Here is a 23928-nt window from a genome sequence, read left to right on the forward strand (position 1 = left end):
AAGAAAATTTCGTCTCGAATTAGAAATTCATTTCATGGATCGAAACTATTTCTCCAAAAATTAATAAATTTTCCCATCGTGTAAAGTTTTTCTGAATTGTTGAATTGCTCAACATCCTTTTGTGAATAATGAAAATGAATTTTGTTCTTGATAAATTTGGTCTTGAAATATTCAGATATTTCGTGACTGATTTATTTGATCGATATTTATCACTTTTCTGAAATGTAATTTCCGTCAAAATAGAATTTTGGGATTTTACAGAGAAATTGGACCAACGTGTCTTGCCGACGCGTCCCATTAATCAATGAAAACGTTGAATTTATATCCGAAATTGATGTACCAAACGGACGGACTAGAATTAGAATGCATTTCTCGAGTTTAAAAAATTAATTAGTTTAATCACTTAATGCGAGATGCACAATGCTTCGTGCAAGTGGTTAAAATTGGTAAAAAGTATGTACGCAATTGTTGCAAAGTATTGTAAATTATATAATTTTGCTTTGCAATTTCGGTATGATTGTCATTCTCGCAGGTATTTTGTATTCGTGTTCTCTTCCATCATTAACATCAATGTTTTGAAATATATATATATATATGTCTGTACATATATGTAAAGCATTATTTATGCGCAATATAAAATATTATTTTTCGCGTGAATTAATTACATTGATCTCATCTCATGGTTCCTTTTCAAAATGTAAATTATTGCTTGTTACATGATGTAAAATTAAAATGATAATGTATTTATTACATGCAAAGATTACTGAAATTTAAAGAAATTGTACATTTTTAACATAGATATGAAACTTTCAAAATTATACGATCAAAAATTCTCTCGTCTTAACATCCATTTCTCTTTTCTCATTTATTAGAAAGCTTTATATATTTCCTCCATTCTTTCTTTTTTTATCCATTCGCACACACAGATTAGGAACGCAAAAAAAAGTATGAAGACTCCGTTTGGTACGTTCGTACGGATATATGTACAAATGTATGGGTTGAATATTTACAAGAAGCATGGCATCCTTATTTTATAATTATAATCCAATTTCATTTTTTTTTCCATTCAAAAAGCAAATAATGTGTATTGATTAAGCGTATTTGCGCTGTTCGATAAACTAAAGGAGAGAGAGAAAAAAGAGGAGGTATATATAGGTAGGTACATGTATAAAATAAATTTCGCAAGGAAAAAGATTACACGAGTTTGGTTGATTCGAATCGAAAGAGGAAAAAATCGACAAAAGAGTTCGAAAGATAAAAAAAAAAAAAAAAAAAAAAAATTGAATCGATTGAATATATGTATATAATACTATTAGTCACCAGTTGTGCTCGCTATTTTCTCGAGGTATACTGACATTTTCTCTGTTTGTTAAACGACCGAGGAAAGTTGCGTACAGAGTGGAATACAATCGTTTGAAAGAGAAATAAAATATAAAAAAATACAATCGTTTAATTTTTAATAATCGGTTAAAAATCACCAATTTGAATCGATACATTGTAAAATGATTCGTGAGACGTTGTCTCGAGGCATGAGCCGCGATTAATGATGACACCAGACCTCGGCAAGTCTCGTCTCGATGGAAGCACATAATGTATATATTTAAAAAGGGTGAAGGTTATAACGTGATATCAAGTGATTTTCATTATTTCGATCTTATTACATGCCTTGAAACAAGTTTCATTAATTAACATTTATACTTAATTGAAATTATTAAATCATCTCGCAAGTAATGCCATTTTAAAAGAATAATTTTGATAAAAATTACTTATGTGCATTTTTAATTGAATAATTACTATTTGCCAAGATAATAATTTTTTTGAATTGAGATTAATTTCTCTTGAAAAATATGAACAATAATTTAGTCGTTCTGATATTATTATCGATTTATCTTTCATAATAAAAAAGAATTCTTTGCAATTTTATATAATCATCGTAAATTAATTTCTAAACTCTAATTTCAAAAGTTTAAAACTTAACTTTTAATCCTTCGCGCTTATAATTATTTTTCTAGTTTATTCAACTCTGTTTCCATTATTCTCGTTTCAATTTATTTCATTCATATCAACTTTAAAGATTAAAATTATTACTTGCGAAATGTTTCAATAATTAATACACATGTACTGTGTTCTCTCATCATTATCAAGTCGCATTATCAAACCGATACAATCATTTGATTATCGAGATCCATCTTTTCCAGCAATTCTATCCCAATCTATACACACACAGCCACGCATTTATTAAATGCAACGTCGACGATTAACGAACAAATCGGAACGTTGGTAACAACGTTTTAGAAAAATCCAGTATTTTCGAATCGAGCAACTAGCACCTTTTCGTTCCCGATCGATCGGTGCTGAACCGGGCTGAATCGTGACGAGATACGATACAACAGGCACCTAACCTATCGACAGAGGGAACGTGTCGGCGTGTAACGCGGGATCAATATGCTCGAGCAACCGTTTTAACGACCAATTGGAGCAAGTTGGAAAGTTATTGTGTATCGCGTGTTGTATGGCTTTATCCCTCGTATCACGAGACTTTAGTGTGCGGTGAAGTCGGCCGTGTTCACCGCGCCCCCACGACATCGCGTCAATCGACTTTAATACCTCGACACCATTGTACGACGTAAACCGAGCAGGCAACACTCCGCTTTCTTTGTCCTCCCTCCATTGACCAATTGACTCTTCGTCCTTCCGCTTATCTGAACTCATCGGCATTTTTCCTCGGAACAAAACGACAATATCAATTTTTCGCGATCCATCACGCCTTTGCGCATAGCGCACGATATTCGAATGTGTGTGTGTACATAACGTTGATATACTCGTGAGACATCTTTGGAGGATTGATTCTAGGGGCTTAAGTAATATAAAGGTGTGCGAGAATTTGAAAATATTGGAATTTTTTTTTTTTTTTTTGAAAATACGCTGCGATATACAAATGTATTGATTAACAGAATTCAAGTCGTGTTTCGGGACGAGCTTCGTCGAATACTCGCCAGAGGCGTGTGTGAGAAATGTCTCGAAAGTATCGTGTGACGCATAAATATTGAGATTCGCAAAATTCGAGAAAGAAAAATATTCGAGAACTCGAAAATATTGGATTAAATTCTTGAAAGTATTCTGTGTATTTTGAAATGAATTTTATCGAACGTGAATTGGAAAAATTTACGAACAATCGAGTGAATACTCGACAATTTGGTTCTTTGAATCTTAAAAATTCTGATATTTATATGTAATGCTCAAAATTTTGAACGAGTCTCAATCGAAACTTTTGTATATCGATTTTGTATATTTTGCCCACTAGAAATGACTATCCATAAATGTCTCACGAATATATGTACAAGCACATTCACGCTACAATTGTTTTTGTACACGTGTCTTTCTTTGTTTCGCTTATCGAATGAATGAATGAATGAATTAATTAATTTTCTTCTTCGTAAGATATACTTATTGTCCACGTGTTAAATTATAAACTTTCTAACTAATCGAAGATATTATTTTAAAATCAATTTGTTCCTTCGAAATAATTTTCTCTTAATTTTCTCCTTTTTTCCCCTATTTTTTTGCCATTATAATATTCGAATATGAATTAACGATATGATCATAAATCACAATTTTATATCTGAACACATAGTGTTACTTTATCATTTTATATACTTAATTATAAAAAGAAAAGTGATGAAATTATTATAACTCATCACAAGTTATCATTTTCATCGCGACAACGAAACGAAAGCGAAATCATTTTCTCTCGCTACTTTTTCGACAAAAATACAGAATATGCAACAAGTATTACGCTACGTTGCGTCATAAAACAAACGAAACAGCTGTGCCAATTCGATACACATTGTCTCTCGACAACATAATAACGATAATTCAATGTAATTATCAATAAAACTGTGAAACCGTATATACTCGCTTAAACATAATTCACAGCTTTATTACGCTTATACGTAATTTATATAAAATGAGAACGGACCACCGTGTGCGATCAAATTTCGAAATATCTTATTTCCGAATAATTCATGCGAAACGACGAAGGTGAAAATGAGAGATGAAAGAAACATCGCGTTCAGACTTCGTTCTTCGTGATCTTCTTCTAAATCCTGGAATGTCGCGTGGAATGGTGTCGATTCTCACGTCAAAGGTCTCATGTTTATCGAGATCTTGGACGATTATCCCAAATCGATCAACGCAATTGATTAGCATCTATTAGGATAAGATGCTAGACTGCCGTGGGGGCTCTGAATTGTCAATGCCACTTTGCCTTCTGAGCGAATATGTCCGCTCGAAGATTTTGAGCGAAACAGATCCCCAAAATCTGGAAATAACAGTGGAAATTACACGATTAATGATACAGATAGAGAAATTTCTTTAATTGAACAGATAACACGTAATGATGGACGAAATATTAGTGCGATTAATTTGTGCTTGCGATATTTTTTTTTAGTGAAGTCACCCTCTTAATAATTTTCGAATTAATAATTTAAAGATTGGAGTTGATGGGTTAAAATGGTATTTTTTTTTTTTTTTTTTTTTTAATCGAGTGGAGAAAGAAAGTTGTTGGCACAAATTAATGTGTGAAATGACTTTTTTTTCTTTTCGTTGGCCTCGTGCAACGATTAACGTCTATCGCATTTTCAAGCATTCCGTATATATACATGCTGAAATATGTATATAAATACGTATACGTGGTAAGCAGAATGGAATTTGTGTGGTACAATCGCGTGGAAAAATAAGTCGAGAAAGAAAACAATTTTTTCGACTTGGTTTTTGAATAAATGGAAATTAAAAATTTGCGAGATATACGTATGCAAATTTGGATAATTCTCAATTCTGAATTATTCTTCTGGAAAAATGTTATTCCACGCGTGAAAGTAAAATTTTTGAAATATTGAAATTTTGTTCTACATTTGTTACACTTTTTACTACACTTTTGCAATTATTAGAACATTCTATTAATAATTGTAATCGCTTAAGAATTAATCAAATTCATATTTATTATTTATTATTCATAAATTTTTTCAATTTCTTCCGAACGAAAAAAATATTATTCTTTTTTCTTTTTTTCGATTCATCTATTCCCGTTGCAACATTTATCATTCAATCCCATTCTGTTTATTTGAATAGCACATATGCACGTCATAGTGTTTCACCATGTGTTTCATTTTTGTTTCAAAAGTATTTTTAAAATCAAAAACAAAATGGAAAACAACGGAAATTTCGATAATAAATTCGATGAGTGAACAATGAAATGAAATAGTTTGTTTAATATTCCGCTCGATAATCGTGCGAATATCGAGAAATCGAAATTTCATGTGTTCAACGAAGATTACGTAACAAGCAAAAAAGGATGTGATTTGAAAATAATAAAGTATACCTGCGCAAAGGCCGTGGCAACCGCCCCAGTTACAATCGCAAGAAGATTTCGTTCGACCCATTCCTCCCCAGCTTGAATACAACCTTTTTCATAAATCACTTTGGCAACTTCAAAGTTCTGGAAAACAAAGGCGATTGGCTACTTTCGCTTACCGTGTTGTGCTCTCGAACCTCGCGAGTGTAGTTGTTAGTCCAACACAATTTAGTTTAGAAACAGCGTGAAATTCGTTGGAAAAAAGAAAAAAGAGAAAGAAAAAAAATAAAGAAACTGTAGGCAGAATGGAAGAGGAAAGAAGTATAATCAATAAATCGATCAATTTCAAAATGGAAGTCAAATTGATCGACTCGAACTTTGTGAAAAGTTCTTAATTTTAAAATGTTAAATTAGCGTTTATGTTACTTTCTGAAATTCAAACGATTTAGTTGATAAAGTTGATTAGTTTCGGTTATTTTTCTAAATCTTAGTTTAATCTTCGATGTTACGGTAAAATTATTGATTTTTGAGACTTTGGTTTTCAGAAATTAACACTTTAGTGATAGTGACGTAGACATATTGTCTGGCCTGTTTGTTCATTTATGACCATGACTTGGTAAGTTTTACACGCTTTTCATCGTATTTGTTTTGCAATAGTGAAATGATGTATGTACACCATTCGTCTACGTCTACCTCAACTTCGCAGTTTTGTGCAACTAATGGGAAAATAATTTATTGAAAAATTCCTTTAAAAATGAAAAAAAATAAAAAAAATCTATCGATAAACGCGTCTTGTGCAATTCTCAAAATATTTGTCCAATTCTAACATCCTTTAATTTCTAATTCTAACTATCGTCTAATCTAAATCAACGAATATAACCTAAATGGAAACATGGAGGAGGAAAAGAAAAAAGTTTCTTTTTCATTTTCTTCGATAAAAAAAAAAAAAAAAATTCCAATTTACTTATCGTTCCAAACTTTTCTTATCTTAAAACGAGATCCAATTAACGTAGACTGTGTGTGGCCGCAGAGAAGTGCTCGTGAGAATGAGTAATCCAAATATTCAGAGATGGCTAGATGACTCGAAGTCACGTAGCTATCAGGTGACACGGGATCGAATGTTTGGAAGATGCGTGGGAGAATTTAGAAGTGCAATTCGATATTGCGGCCACTGAAGAGGAGGGGTTTCATATTGTTTCTAAAAAATTTGATCACAATGAGTTTCCAAAGACACTCATATATATATATATATATATATATATATATAATATTAAAAAGTATTAATTAATTTAAATATTATATCGGTATATTTTAATTCGGCAAAATAAAGGTAAATTTTAAGTTTATATCGTTTATAATAAAAATTTTATGAGGATAGAATATGGAAAATATATGCTGCTGCGATTCATATACAAAGGTGGAAATATCTTTAGATGGACAATTATAAATACCTAACATCTATTTGATCAATGGTCTTTTACTTTTTTTATATAACCATAAATATAACCACGAATATTTTGTCTCTGAATCTCTTTTAATCTTTCCAAGCATGAAACAAATAAGCGATCGATACTCTGTTCGGATTTAAAAAATTTTTCGACTTGAAATATGAAAAAAGGGAGAGAAATTGATAAGAAAGTAGCCGGCGGTACAAGCCGTCTGTGTAAAATGTCACGTCAGTACGCAGGGTAAGTAACAAGCCCACTTTATTACAAGCCGCCTTACATCCACCTCTTAGAGTTGGGAGTAACCACGCAAAGCTTTTAACTCCCTGCTTCGACCCTGTTCTCTTTGCCCTCTTTCGCCCCCTAACTCTAACTTTCCGCCCCGTTTCCAACCGGAAACCTTTTTCGCGACTTCGCTTCTATTACGATATCGCGATGTTGCGCGGCTCCCTCATTAGCAAGGTGTTAGATGCTCTAATTACTCGAAGAGTCTTCAATCCACAAGTTTTAGCCAACATGGAAACTGCTAATTTATTCCGACAGCGTGAAAGGAATCGTTCGCGTTGTGCGAAGAATTAATTGATAAACGGTAGATTTGTTTCGTAATTTCTTCTGAGTGTCGTCCATTAATATTTTAACCGTTCGCGAACGAGCATTCCGTACTTTCGATAGATAAAATTTTCCGAAGCGAAATTATAAAGATCTAAATGTTTGTGAAAATTGTACATGCAATTTTCTGTAACTTTGATTTAGTGGTGGCACAAAAGATGTAATTATTATTCGTTTTATCGTGTTACTTATCAACGTTTTTCAGTAATTGGAAAGTGTAATTATTTTTCGTCGAGTTAATGGATTGATTAATTTTTCATTTCAAAATTATTTTAATTTATGATCGAAACATAGTGCGGCTGTATTTTTATTCTAAATTTTCAGAGGCTATATTTTGCATTCTAATGAATGATAGCAATGGCACAGCAGTGAGATATTTCGTCGTTGAAAAAAGTAATTTTAGAATAATTTTAAAATAAAAATACTTAAAATTAATTTTTACCGTAAATTCATATTATTTTTATATGAATAAACTAATGGTTAACTATCAAAAAATTTAAAGCAAACTGTCCAATGTTATAGCTATTGATGCAAATCCATTTCGAGAATGGATTTTCCGCGAAAATAATAACGCCACCTGTCAAAATTCAACAGAGATGAATTAATAGTTGACAAGTGCGAGGAGATAGTCGCGGCTGAAATATTTATTCGCTTACCACTTGCATGTCGCTTACGTTTCGCCAGACTTTTATTACGTATACCGAGGAAGGAAATGTAATCTCCCCAAATGTCACGATTATACAGCAACTTCGTCATAATTTATTGTCCTGATTATCAGCCAGGAAAATCTACTGTATATACATGTATATATATATACGTATGTATCATATTTTAAGCTCATGTAAGTGGTCCATTTATCATACAGCGAGGAATATGGATATTTCACCTACGCTCCTATCCATAATGGTATATATTTTATATCATATATTAAGGGAGAGTTAAATGGATTAAACGAGTTGTGCAGTGAATGTTAAGAAACTTTCAGATAAAATTTGTTTCGTCTAAGAAAACTAAAAAAAAGATTATTTCAAGTACGTATATTGTTTAGAAATTTATTCGTAATATTAAATTGACGAAATTGCTCATTCTGGGATAAATACAAAGTAAAACTTTCATATCCTGTGTTGTCTACTCTCGTGGTATTCCGTATCTCCCCAAAGATCCACCTCGAATTTTTTCCAAACTTTGAAAAATTCTAAAAATATTCTCGCTTTTCGTTTACTTTTGTATATCTTTAAAAATGCTTTTTTTTTTTTTTATTAACAATCAAGTTAAAATAAAACAATCTTTTTGTTCGTATCGTATGTCATGATCATATATCATTAGAGCTGAAATATAATACTTAACAATACTGCAAAATTGATTATATCTGTGTAATCAATTATTATATAATATATCACGAGCATTGTAATTTACCAGATTGGCAATAATATCGCAGATGAAACATTAAATTCCAATTTATACTTACCGCTCTAACCTATGATATATGAACTATAAACATGGATCGTTTACCAATTTGTCCACGTGCTTATTAAAATTTTCAATTACTCCTACGTACTTACTTGCTTTTAACGTAGCCACGTGAATAATAATAGAACGTCTACCCTTTTTTTTTTTTAACGTGCGCCTGGTCATACACGTGTTGTTAACACAGCGGGGATATATCATTAAATAATGTGCTCTAAGCAAATGAAATAAAAGATGCGGGTAAATAATTGAAAATACTTAAAACATGGTACACTTTACATTTATCATGCGACACCATGTCTGCAATTCGTGTTATTTATCGACTAAGATACACATCTTTTGAACAGTTGAAACTTTCTCCCAATTCTTTTGATCAAAGTTGTTTTGTTTTGAAATTTTCTCACGATTTTTCATTATCATTTAAAATAAATATAATTCAGAAAGTTTAACGAAAATTATCAGTCACGTTAAGAGAAAGTTCGAACTCTCACGTAGCACGATCAAAAGTACGTATTTCAATATTGTATTGTACCTGTAAAACCATAGTGCTGACAACAGTACCAGCGACAGGTACGAGATTCAATTCTAGCCATTCTTCGCCTGCTCTTAGACAGCCTCTCTCGTATATACTCCTCTCCCCAGTCTGCGTTTACCAGGGTTATATGAATAAACAGAATGATTGAAAAGAAACACACGCTACAAATGTCATTTGCCTTTAGAAGTATTACTTTATTTCGTGCCTGCGGCATGCTAAATAACAAGTATCGACACCCAACTTTTGTAATACTGTGTCACCACTAGCTATTTTATCCTTTCTATCTTTCACTCTCTCACGTGTCACGTTTGCCAACGTAATACCTACTTATCGGTGAATTATATGCTGGCAACCACAACTATTCCAATAGTGGAGAAAATTTAGAACTACTTGGATACAGGGTGGAGAGGATTAAGCGTTACAACGTGTTTGAGCCCCGAATTGAACGGGGACGAGACAGATGGGGAGAAATTTAAAAATTTAAAAGGGTGGAGACAGAAAATTTTGTAACGAATCAGGAGGAATTTTTCCTTTTTTTTTTTTTTTTTTTCAAATGGAAAACTGTCGCGAATAAAACGTCTTTTAAAAACTTGTCTCTGTTCTGCACAGTTGATTGCAGAGGATACGAAAGGTAAAAGAATTCACATTGAATTTTATCTTTTTCATATCCTCTTACGTTTCACTATAATTCTATAATTATAATGAAATAGGAAGGTTTAAAAGAAAAAGAAAAATATGGATTAGTTTTAAAGAAAAGAGTATGTAGTACTATATTTGCTCCATCCTGTATACGGCGAGTACAGCTACTAATTTAAGATACACTTTGTATAATAAATTTATTTCTCAGAAATTAATTATTGCGCTATATTATTAAGATTTTAGAATGCAAAGCGTAAATAATAGCGGATACTATTTTCACTTTAACCAATATCTATACTCGAAGTCATAAATTAACGAATGTTAATAGTAAATAAAGTATTTGATGTAAGATGTATAATAATAATAATAATAATAATAATAATAATAATAATAATAATAATAATAATAAAAAAGAAAGCAGAGAAATGAAAAATGATTTGAGAAGAATCGCAGAAAATGGCGAATAAAATGAAAATGAAACGTCGTTTTGAAAAAATAAACGAATGGAATAATGGTGCGATCAATGCGATAAATTGAAGAAAAATAATGTTGCAAACACGAGGACGAGAACGACGAGAGGACGACGTAAGAGCTTACTTAGCACAAATATTACGTTTAGCCTTAAATATTACGTGGAAATTATTTGAAAAAAAATTACTCACGTAGCTAGGCTTCCTAACGTCGTAGCCGCATTGTTTATTTTTGATAATCTCCTGAAAATGTTAAAGAAAAGAGAAAAAAAGGTATTACTTAAATTATTTTCACTTTTCAAAAAAATATTGAAATTGAATTATATATAAGATTATATATTCAGAGAAACAAAAAGGGGGGAAAAAAGTTATAGAATACTTTTTATATGAAATGGAAAGAGCGGAAATTACATTTGGTTTTCGTTTACAACAGCTAAAAGGCACGCCGCACGCTTCTCTCGAGCCAATGTCGCTCGATGAACAATTGAAGTAATTGTTGCGATCCCAGTCTTTAGGGCCCTCGATGCCGCAACACTGTAACTGTGAAATGGATAAAAAGTGTATTATATCGTACTTTCATCGAAATCGATTTTCGCGCGGCCGATAAATTTATTTTCAAAATAAAAAAGGAGAGAAGAGGATGAAGCATGACGCCATTGATACCGATATAATTTAGATATAATAATTTCGAGTTACGAAGTTCGTTAAAAAGAAGAAGGAAGAAGAAGTTTCTTAACGACTGTTCGTAAAAGCTATATATATAAAATACCAGATATCTTCTTCTGTTCTCGTAAAAAAAAAACTGGCGGCTTTAAAAAGTTTTTGATGGCATCAATTTGCCATCCCTTTTTTATTTTTTCTTTCTTTCTTAAAAAAAAAAAAAAATAATCCTCCCTTAACATTGTAATATCCTGCGATTTGCAAAGCAATCGACGTCACAGATTTTAAATCTATTTCAATTTAATATAATTGAATCATAATTATTAATAACGTTAGCTTGAAAAATAGAAGATCTTTTTTATCCTTCTTCGATTTCTATCGTCAGAAAATCAAAGTATCTCATTGATTCGTATAGAAATGCAAGCGCAGCTGGAATAGCGATGGTGGTAATGATGTTGCAAGGGTTTGAATCAACGTAGGATAAAGAGGATTGCAGTTTCACTATTGACAGTATTGCCGGAATTGTGGTGGCGTGCCGGCGTTTCCATTGAAATCTCGCAAACCACAATTGATTGGCAAACCATTAATTATTGAGTACCGCGGCAAGACTTTAGCTTGGATATTTTTAACGTCACAATTTTCAGTGATTTCTATTTTATTTGATTAGATTAATGGAACGAGATTCGATTCCAATGTAAATGTTAACATACTTAAAATACATTTCTTGTATCTGCACTTCTTTTACAAAATACCGTATAAGATGTGAAATGTGTCATTTATAAATTAGAACAGCAATGAGATTTATACTTGTCGAGTAAACCGTTTTCTTAAAATATATATTTTGAGAGGGATGGCAACGATAAATCCATAAAGCTGACAGGTGTAGCAGAATTTGTAATTGTAACTTTAAAACCATGCTCGAAACTATTCTAATCCCTTTGGAAGAACATTGTTAACAGATCTAAAAGCTTTATTACCATACACGTACAGTTAAAATTAAGCAAATAATATAAGCTTTCTTTATATAGCACGCAAATACATCGTTATCTACTTTAACGCAAAAATTCTTTCATATTTATTATTTCATTTTTAAAAAATTGATTATAATTTTAATTATTCAATGCATTTTTATTTAGAGGCAAGTGTTTTATAATTCGATTTTTTGAATTTTATTAAAGAGAAAAAATAGGAAATTATAATAATATATTATACGTATTAATCTTTTAAATCATTCTTATAAAAAAGTGTTTACACACATTTTTCTTTCATATTGATAAAGATATCATACGTACCCAATCCTCTTGAATCCAATCGATGAGATTCTGTTGATCAGGATCTTCTCTATAATGAATGATAAAAGCTTGGAACCCACCAGTCGCTTGTGACTTTATCTATACGTCAAATCAGTATATTTAAATTTTAATTTAGTAACAGATTACTTGATAACGAGTCATTCATTCATTCGTAAGGAAATATGAGATGCAAAATACATGTGTATGAGAATTTAGATAAATATTTAACGAAACTTACCCAGTCTTTAAAGATAAAGCCTAATATACCAGCTGCCATCTCCATTAACAACAGTAACGCCAGAAATATCGCATACTGAAAGGAAGTTGTATAAAATTATAATTCCTTTTGTTATATGTTAGATTTTAATTCACAAACATTGCAATAAGTATATGACAATCATTCTCATATTAAAAATGTTATATGTACATACAGATTAAAAACAAGTTTGATGAGCATTATAAATCACTTACATTGTTATAAACAATTTAAACCTACAAAAGATTTTTCTTTCCCTCAAATTTTTTAATTCGCAAAGAATAATTTTTACAAACATTATTAATTTCATTTAATTTTACTCTTTGTCCGAGAAGCGACAAAATACAATGTAGGCACTTGAGAAAACTTGAAAGCCGATTTTCTACTCTCGTAGTAACAAAGGGAGCAATTTAAGTTTTTTCCCCCTTTTTTAACGAAACTTTGCCAGTTTGTAAAACTCTTAAACCCACTTCTTCTACACTATCTTTTCGTCGCAGATGACTAATAGTTTATATATAAACCAATAAAAAATTAAATTTAAATCATGATTTACACTACTATCCTACTATAATTATAACTATAAAAAGAAAATTAAACACTAAATAATGAGTAACTATAAATACTAAATTGACAGATATACTTATATTTCTTATCTTTATTTATATTCATTTTATATTATATTGTAAATTTTCAAAATTAAACATATAATAGTTACAAATAATAATTATTATTAATTTTTCACAATTTTCACTGATGTTGTAACAAAAATTTACGTAGAAATCGTACTTTAAATTAATGTAAATAATATGATTCATCTTAGAAAAAAAAGAAAAGTATCTGTGCTTGATGCTCTTTTAATTAAGTTATGTAATTCACAAATATTTTATTATACGTTTAAATGCTTACCGTAGCTAGGAGGCACGTATTTTCCCTGAGTGCACCGACACATCCCGTAAATCCAATTATAAATGTCACTGTGCCTGTAAATAGGAAACAAAAATCTATATTTAAAATGTATATTTTAAATTGCACGTTGATATTTCACCACCACGAATCCTAATGTAAAAATTATATCGGATAAAAGAGATTGGTTTGGGAAATGATTTTGCACAATTTTTGTGCGAATGACATTCTTTCAAATATTCTTCCATTCGCTAAAATAAATAAACTTTCCTTGTTACATAGAGAAAAGCCGTTTTAATCTTTTAAGTTCAACCTGTTGAAAGCGGTGATTACATTGCGCCCAATCATAACCTTCATAGTAATAATTTGTTTATTTAACTCTCTTCTTTTGAAATTAATTGAATTGCTTTAAATTGTGTGACTCGTTGTTTTATATTATCAAGGAAAAAGTGCAAGTTTATAATTAACAATAAAAAAAAAAGGAAAAAATTATAGGAAAGATACGATACTTTTCTCCAATAGACGAAAAGAATATTTCAATTTTTCAATTCTATTTCATTCTATAAAGAAGAAAGAATAATTTTGAAAAAATAATTTAAAAATAACGAAAATAATAATCTATATAAGAATTATATAATTATTGATATCAAACAATTATTAAAAATTATTTAAAATTTTAAATGTATAATTTTGCAATTCTAATGATTTCTCTATAATTGAATTAATTACAAATATACATTCGTTGAAAAGTTATTAGCATATTTGATGACCGTAAAAATAAGTACTCTTCCAGTGCAACCTTGATGATTCTTTTCTTGGACGGGATGGGGAGATAGTAAACTAGGAAATTTCCCCCAGGCCTGATTGTTCGGTCAGTAGGATTAAATTTTGCGGCACATTTTCAAACTCACGAGAGCGAGACAACGTGCGAAAACTTTATTTCGATTAAATTATTCCAATTTTTCTCATGAGAATGAACTTTTGTGCACGCGATAAAGGAAAATCTTGTATCTTAACGTAGTTTTCGTAATTGCACCACTTACTAATTAACGAAGTTACTTCATGAAGAAAGACTCTTGGAAATTGATAAAGTTATCTTTTACGATGCTTTCTCGTTTAAAAATTTCTCTTTTGTTAATTAGAATCAAATAGATAATTTTTATTTTTAAAAATAAAGAAACTCCATTCATCATATTGTCCATTGCTTCGATCCAAAATTAGAACCTTTTTAAAATTAAATTATCACTAAAAGATAATTTCTGTAAAGAGAAAATAATCTTGCCAAACTTTACCAAAAACAAACTAATTCAATATCTATAATTGGATAAAATCCAACAAATACATTGTAATACATTGAAAAAGAAGATTGTTTATTATGAAAATCGTGGAACGAAACTAATTTTCAGCGAATCGTATCGACAATAATTAAAAAGAGTACGACTACATTACAAAAAAAAAAAAAAGAACACCAAGAAAGAAGATCCATCCTTTTCATAGATTAAATATCTAAAATAAACACCGTGAAACGAGTTACTGCGCTCTCTGTACGACGAATGGAACGGAACAATGATCATCCTTAAATCGGATTTTTACTTTTTTTTTTTCAAAGTCGGCCGTCAGCCTTTCCGCTTGATTTTTGTCCTTTCGAAATCAGTGGACCAGATCGCGAGGAAATTCGATTTAGTCTGTTACGATTCCAGGAAACTGATCTCCGCCAGAATGTTTGAATTACTTGTAGGACATTCGTGAATTCTCACCATTATGCTCGGCTACATCGCGGTTAACCGATCACGAGTAGCTTTCTGCCTTCTATGCTGGAATTCCTCTCTCTGTACATCCCTGATAATCCGACTTACAGCGCTTTGTTGAGCCTCGAATGGCGGAAAATCAGTTGGTCAACTATTACGTCGTACAACATGTTCCCTTTTCAGTATGCGACAACAAAGTGCTAGTAATAATAATATAGCTAGTTTAATTCTTGGATTTGTGGACAAATTTATATTTTTCGAAGTAATGTATTTCAATTATTAAATATTGTTGTTTTTATGTGCGTAGATGAAATATCGATTAATAATATGTTATAGAAGAATAATTTAACACTTGTTATAGTTTCACTCGAAATACAATTTGAAAATTCATTATAAAAATAAATGAGATTTATACATAATCTTTCTGAATTTAAATTTTCCGCGGAATTATTATTATTTTTAATGCCAAAGTAAATAAGTAAAATTTAATGGAATTTATTAATGATTTTATACCTCGTTTCAACGTTATTTTGTAGAAAGGGATATGTATGCAAACTTGAACATAACAAAATACGCTGGATGTGAGTGTCATTTGCATGCAAAACCGAATATGCATAATCCTTGACCACTTTTTGGATGGTAAGGTGTCCATATGGTCCAAGTATCATATGGTACCTGTTCATATTCTGTGACATATGAACAGGTGCAAGAAGAACAAAAGTTGACGAACGAATTATTAAATTTTGATTACATACGCATATTATAAATTATTGATTATTCAAAAAACGATATTTTTCACTCGTGTCGAAAGTAAACACAAAAAACTATTATTTATTGTTAGAAAAAAATCAACCTCTCTTAATACCTATAAAGAATTTTTAATCAAAAATCATCTATCTTTTTTTTCTTATCAATGATGCAATTTGATAATTATATAAATAATATAAATTTAAATATTTTTTTTCATAAGTTTTGTTTCGAAGATGTTAGAGATACAAATATATTCATTTGCTGCAACAATGATACAATTTGAAAATTACAATATTAGTAAAAATAATGTTAAATGTTTTGTTATAAGAAAATTGATTAAGATTGATCAAAATGTCAAATACAGAAATTTTTTTGTATCCATAATTTATTTATTCGTTGTAAATTTTAAATTGTATCATTATAACAAAAGTATTCCATTTTTAAATATTATATGGATATTTTTTTCATTTTACTTTTATTATATTCTCCTTTCTTTTTAATCATTAACAAATGTACATCATTTATACACAATAAACGTTGTATTTCTGAATAGACTATCACTATCAATATATTCATCAGTTTCTCTATTGAAATTTTAAAACGTTGGATAAATTTTGTATGCAGTTTACTCAGACTTTTTCAACTGACTTGAAGTATAAAAATCTTCTTTTTTAATTCTGTATGTGATAGAATCTTCGTGCATCCCAATTACAACTGACCTGCTTTAAAGATCAGACCGTCGCACCCTTTTTGATGCTCGTCACGAGCACTTATCTACCTACGCTACCTCCATCCTTCCATTTAAGAGTTTGTACAGTTAAAAGTTTGTGTAAGAATTAAACGAACCAATCATCAGTTCCTATTTTTCTTGTTTGAAGAAGAATCATTAAAACGAATCCTTGTCCTACTCTGGCTTTCCATCATTGAAAAATTGAAACTGCAATTTTTGCAAAGATAAAACACAATAATATTATTATTAGTTCAATAACATGATATTATTACTTTATAAAATCTTATGAATATATTTGTAAACTTATTACATCATATAATAAAAATTCAATCATCAAATATTAATTTATTCCAAGATTGCGACACAATCGATCGTTACTTTGCATCTTAGCAAGGAAGGAAGAAAAAAAAAAATCCGCTGAATTATGATGCTACAAAGATGAAACGGACTTTTAATTGAACGAAATATCTTTTCATTCTTAAATTTTTAACGATAGCTTCAACAGTATTTATCTCTAATCGAAGACACGAGAATATTACTTCGAAATTTCATCGATAAGACTAAAGGCCACTTTGACACGTTCAGATATCTTTATTCGCATAGATCAACATGTTTTAAATGGATCAAAAATTTTAAATGGAAGAGAAAACTAATATAAATTGCTACTCACCGACTAGAATGAGGATAAATGCTGGATCGAGTGCTACATTCGTGAGCCTAGACAAATTGTTGAATGTGTCTTTTTCGGTCCATGCCCATACACCTACAGCCATAATACCCAAACCCAGCCACTGAAACAAAAGAAAAAGAAAAAGGATTTAAAATGAATAGTTACATCATAAACATTTAATTAAAAATCTTAAATGATTTTTTTTTCTTCATTTTCCTTGATATTATTAATTAACAATATAGAACAACTGTATTAGGGAATAAAATAACTGAAATAGTTTTTATTAAAAATTCAATTTTAAGCATGAGAAGGGAAGAAGCTTATTTGCCTGTTATTAAAGAGGATTAAAAGTTATTGAGAAATATTGCTCCAGGAGTTCAAGCATGTCTGCTTCGTTCTCGGTTAATTCCACTAGGTGAGAAATATGTAGATTTCCTAAGCCGACGATTCACCGAAATGAATGTACTCTTAGGAGAACATCACCTCTGGGGGAAAGTCTCTCTCTAGCGATCTCTGGCTAAGCTTCTCCACAATTTCCGTTATACTCGGCCATACGTGAACTTAATATCTGCCCACTCGATACGAACGAACGATTCTTCTATAATTAAAATTTTTGCAAATTTTTATATAGCTAATAAATACGTCGTATTATGAAAATCATTAAATCACATCTCTATGTACTTTTACGTAAAGCAATGGATCGTTGCTTCATTCACATAAAGTCACAGATGAAGCTTTGAGTTTTCATTTGAAAAATGCGAGAAGGAAGTAAATGTTTCGTTGTCAAGAAAACACGTCTTCAAGTCTAATTTTTTTGTTTCATTCCGACGTCTCGATCCGTTGTCGAGATATAAAGATTCAAAGTTTCCATAACGCTTAACGAGACAATGCAGAGATTATGAATGGATCCAGATTTTTTTTAAAAATGCTACGTCCTTCTAAGAAATGGCTATCACATTGCTTTTTCCAGACTTTAATTCTTTTTTTTTTTTTTTTTTTTTTTTAATCACTTGTCTGGAGCTTCGAACAAGTGCGAGCGAGAGATCCGAATAAGCAAACGATTAAAAATTATCCTTTTCTTTATACGACGATATCTCGGCAATCGAAAGTCATATCGAGATAAACGAGAAAGCGTTTTAAAGGATAAGATTTTATGTTTTTAATGATCGTTTATTCGTTGACCAGACTATTCTCGAAGTTATAACGATTCAAAGTTTTTCTAAATTTAGTAAGATTTAAATAGGATGAAAAATTATCACTTATTTACACGATATTTTAAGAATCGGAAATTGTGATAAAATGTGTATCGTGATAAAGTTCTGCGCTTTTGAAGCTATAGCAATTCAATCTTTTTTTCTAATTTTTAGATTAATTAAATCATATCTATAAATTTATTTATTGTTGTAAATATATTATTTACAACAATTTTATCATGTATTATATTTGATTGTAACTACGTCATTATATATATATATGTTACAGTAAATTCTGTGGTAGATTATTATAAATTGAGCCCAAAGGATTAGAAACGATAATCCCACAAAATACATAGGTGTTATCTACTAGTTTCAGATAGTATACTATTCCTATTTAAGCCAATTCTGTTAAATGACGTATAATACATCCGTTTCATGTTAACTGTATAAATCTGAAATTTAATGTAAATAATATGAAAATAATGATAATAAAATGTTTAATAAAGGCATTTACAATTGTCAATTATAAAATGGGATAATATCTTTCAAAAAAACGTTATCTACGTTTCACGTAGATAAAGTATTTACAGAGTTAAACTGCTAAAAATAGATTCCACATGAAATATCGAGTTATATTTATAAATTAAGCGGAATTAAACTCAATTGTTTCCAATCGACTATATTTATCGAACGAATTACGCGTTATAACGTCGAGAACGAGGTGAAGGGGGACACGATATTTGTTTAAACTTTTCTCATTTCTTTCTCTAAAAACTAAATCCACCCGGAAAACGAATTTATCGTATCGAACACCCTGTATATTTTTCTATTTGTCCATTAACGCATACCAGCGCATCGAAATTGATTCGATGCGACCAGTGGACAACCATCTGCCATTCCGCAATAATTCGATGAACGTGGTAGTGGTTTTACATACAGTTTAACCTGGAAATGCTACTATTCGTGCAAGATGGGAACAAAAACTGATGTACAAAAGCCGTAAAAATTTATTTTCCCTTTTTTCTTTTTGTTTTTTGTCTATCGATCGCGATGTATATCAAATTCTTTGTCGTGTAAACGTCCACGTGAAAAAAAAAGTCTTCCATATCGTTTTCGAAATCCCATTTCGAAAATCTCGTTCCCGGATGCAAAAAAATTTATCATGTGAAACGTGAACATGAAAAAGAACCGCGATTGTTATCGCTATCGTTCCGAGTCGACGATTAAAATAAAATTTAATTCGATAATCGCGATTGATAAAAAGACGTTTTTATCGTTAATTTTGATCGACGACACGGAAAACGTTTTATCGTTAATGATTGAGAATAGATATTTAATTTTTAACGCGTGTTTAATCGTTTACGAGATCGATAATGCTTAGATGCTGTTGGAAAAATTAATCATTTAAAACGTTTCGTTTCGATGCTCGAAGAAATTAATGGTTATATAATAATGGTTTTATAATAATAATGATCAATCGCTAATTATTCTGGGAATAGATAAAAATTTGCGTGTCATTGAAATTTCTATTATTGATATTATTTCCATTATTGGAATACACATTTTTATCATTAACGATTGCTTCATCATATCGATCTATATCCAACTGATTATCCAACCCGTGTGTGAAAATTGCCCCGTGTATTTCGGCTAATACCACGATATTACCACGTTTCGAATCGCGCCACAAATTTCCAATAATCGTTGGATACGATTCCACGTCAAATTGTGAATAGACACATCAGCTGTATAGGAGGTCGAGAAGTTACGAGATTCGTACGAGATCATCACGACGAGATGAGTTTTTCGAAGGTATTCCCTTGCGAAAAATTTTTATCACCAATCGTCGAAATTAATAATAATTGTATTAGACGTGTTGCAATTTTATAATATCTATGTCCTATGTGACACACGGGTGATTACATTTCCTTGAAAATCCAGACGATCGAATAAGATGATTACAATCCAGAGAGTTAATAATTGATTGCCCTCACGGTCGATGCACTCGCCGGAAAATATAGATAATCGATCGAACTGTCTAACATAATAAAATGTCTGGATATTAGATATTAGATACTGTCAGTCGATCACATCGAATTATGCTGCAATAATGTAATGCGAATTATATAATGTAAATATATAGTGTTATAACGTGAGCAAATGAACCATACATAATGTTTTAGCTAGAAAGAATATCGTTGTTTATCGCGACACGAAAAATGTTTATGATACAATTTGAACGTAGATTAGATAATATTTGATAGAGAATATTCTGAAAAATAAATTTTTTGTCGGATTATTTTTTTTTTTACTTTTAAGATATTTCTCTGTATTACACATAATGTATATTCGACGAAAGAAAATGATAAAGATGATGATTTAAAATATATGAGTAATATAGAAGAAAATAAGGAAATATATTTATATGAAAATAGGAATGATATATATCACATTGTTCTCGTTTCGAGAAATTATAGAATATGTATATGTATTTTTAGAAAATATTGGATTAGTTTTAGATAGATAAATTGAAGAGATAAGAAATTAAATTAAAAAGAAAAAATTAATGAAATACTTTCTAAATATATATCTGAAATATCAAATTATTTCAATATCGATTCCATCGAGATAAATGGTTCGATTTCTTCGAAAAGTTAACACAAATGATATTCGTATTTTTAAAAGTATTAGAAATTTGTGTATCGAAGATATGTGTAAAAAGTGGAATCAATTGGATTTCACTTCTGAAAGATTCAAATAAAAATGAAGATACGTTGATAAAAGATAAAAAAATAGCATAGAGATTAATTGACCATCTCGATTTTGATAATATATCCTTCACTGATCGCCTCTCTCTCTCTCAGCATTTTTGGTTTTTGTACTCTTACTTTGGTTAGTAATCAATACACTGTCCGCATGCGTCTAGACCTGTTTACTCTCTTCGGTGCTGTTACGATGCATTGAAATTTTTATTCTAGGCAATTGATATAGAAAATGTTCACTTACATTTCTCTCACATGATTCTCTCTTTAATATCTATGTTCTTAAATATAGTTAAAGAAAAAAAAAAAAAACATTTCAATACATTATTATATTCTAACAATAATAATTGTAATCAGAATTGTTAAAAAATTAACAGGATATACAAATGTATAATATTTGTAAAAAAAAAAAAAAAAGGAATTGTCGAAAGTACAATTGATTTTATTTTTCAGCAATAAATTTCGAAATTTAAAATTTTTATTTCAAAGCTAACAAATAAATTGATGAATTTAAAGTTTGGAATTTGTAAATGCAAATTTTTGAAAAAAAAAAAAAAATAAACAAACGAACATCTCTCGTATGAAAAAATATTATTTTTTCTTTTCGATTTCGTTTTATTGCGAAATTATTATTCTTTCCTATATATATACGTATAATTTATATTTTTATAATTTAAATTGTGAAAACTTTTCAAAACTTTCCACTTTTTTGTTGATTAAATTCGAGATTCTACACTTTGATATATGTGCTCGTGATATAATTATCAGAAACTAACATAGTCCTCAAGTCGGAACCTAACTTTCACTTCATTTGTGAGGGGTGACTCACATGGGCTTTCCCCGCAAAGTGTATTTCGAAGAAACGTGTTAAACAGTTTATGGCAATGCGAATATTTTTTGATGATTGAAACGAGATATTCGAATTTGATTATTGCAAAATATTACATTTACATCACATTTCAAAATTCATATTTTAACTTGTTTCTACATGATAATGAAATGTTATAAATAATATTTTAATTTACTATTTATATTTTATTTATGTTACATTTTAGTTTATTATTTAAACTGTTATATTTTTAAGAAAAAATTCTTTATACGCGTTTAAGAATACTTATACACGACTATGACTGAATTTTTTATATTTTTAAAAAAATAAATTATATGTACTATTAAATTTCAATTGTCACACGTTATGAATTCTTAAAAGGTAATGATATTAATTTTCAAAATCGGGGTGAGAAATATCATGATTTTACGATTAATGATAAAATATTAATTCCGAAATAAATGAATCTGTCTCTAAAATGCGCTGATCAAATGAATTACTTATATATTATATCGGTAAAATTTATAATCCGTTAAAAATAAAATGTCGTTGTATTATTAATTTATTTTTATGCATATTCATAATTGATACTCTTGAGATAATATAGTAAAATATTAAATATTAAAAAACCATCTCGTATTTCTACTACGATTATCCCATCTTTCTTATTATATATAGAAAAACTGTAACTCTAAAATTTTCAATGCAATTTATTCGATTCGCATTTCATTTGACAGACTCTCTCCTCAAAAATATCCAATAATAAGAGGAAAATGTTAAAATAAAAAAGTACAATTTAGGCAATATTAATATTTCTTTCATCCTTTGATATTGAATAATAAAATTTTTCAAAAAGTTGGCAAAATTTAAATATTAACCCAATAATTATCTAAAAATTATATTTATTCGAAAGAAAATTATACAAATTTTATATTTGTACGCTATTTTGCAATATATTACAACGAAAATATTTATCTTGAAGAAGTTCACACTGCAAACTTCGCGTAGCAGGATTAATATTAGAAAGGAGATCAGTGCTTCTCGTTACAGGAGGAAGGGGATGGGGCGTTAGTTCCACGATAGCTGGATAGAGGATCGTTTTTGACATGGACGATGTCATCGTCGAGGCGGTGGATGGCAAAAAGTGGTAGGCGCGTAGAGGCGAATTCAGAGACAACAAGTCGGAAACTTTCAAGCTCAATTAAACTTGAACGAAGTTGGAGACGCCTCGCGGCAATGAGAGCGGAGAAGTGCTCTTTCAGTTGGTTGTCCGGTTCATTTGGTGCCAATTCGAAAAATAAAATGGAATGGGTCAACGAAGAACTACGAGGAATAACGCCATTGTGCGGCGGACGAGATTTTTCTCGATTATTATTTTCAAAATTCGAACGAAACAATTAACAAATTCCAATCTGGTGGTCCAAACAAAAATTTAAAATTTTTCAAAATAAGGCATATTTTTATACAGTAAACCAATAAAATTTCCCAAATTATTTTTATGATTCTTAGCATTTCTTTAATTAGTGATTTAAAAATATATATCAATTACTTTTCTATTAATTCAATATTCAATTTCAATTATTTCCAAATAAAAATACAGGAGCGAAAAAGAAA

General features: G+C 30.0%; 2 protein-coding genes across 5 annotated transcripts in view; one reads left to right on the forward strand and one right to left on the reverse strand.

The window, feature by feature from the left end:
• Positions 1-1440: 1440 nt before the first annotated feature.
• Tsp26A (Tetraspanin 26A) overlaps positions 1441-23928 on the reverse strand; it is a 48719-nt gene continuing 26231 nt past the window's right edge. The window contains exons 2-10 of one of the 4 annotated variants that reach the window (XM_003692896.4): positions 17528-17648; positions 13633-13706; positions 12709-12783; positions 12471-12569; positions 10930-11058; positions 10711-10761; positions 9407-9517; positions 5381-5497; positions 1441-4321 (exon numbers count right to left, since the gene is read on the reverse strand). In XM_003692896.4, the coding sequence (XP_003692944.1) occupies positions 4253-4321; positions 5381-5497; positions 9407-9517; positions 10711-10761; positions 10930-11058; positions 12471-12569; positions 12709-12783; positions 13633-13706; positions 17528-17648 (846 nt within the window). In that variant the 3' untranslated portion in view covers positions 1441-4252. The remainder of the gene's footprint in view (positions 4322-5380; positions 5498-9406; positions 9518-10710; positions 10762-10929; positions 11059-12470; positions 12570-12708; positions 12784-13632; positions 13707-17527; positions 17649-23928) is intronic. The other 3 variants (XM_012485420.3, XM_012485421.3, XM_086910077.1) reach the window with 3 other exon arrangements.
• The window catches only part of LOC105735221 (chitinase-3-like protein 1), a 30837-nt gene continuing 9945 nt past the window's right edge, over positions 3037-23928 (forward strand). Inside the window, exon 1 of the mRNA XM_086910075.1 lies at positions 3037-3179. Coding sequence (XP_086766201.1) covers positions 3135-3179 — 45 coding nt within the window. The 5' untranslated portion in view covers positions 3037-3134. The remainder of the gene's footprint in view (positions 3180-23928) is intronic.

The sequence above is a fragment of the Apis florea genome, unplaced genomic scaffold (assembly GCF_048593485.1).
Source record: "Apis florea isolate Af1SG1 unplaced genomic scaffold, ASM4859348v1 contig_3170_pilon, whole genome shotgun sequence".
Lineage (NCBI taxonomy): Eukaryota > Metazoa > Arthropoda > Insecta > Hymenoptera > Apidae > Apis > Apis florea.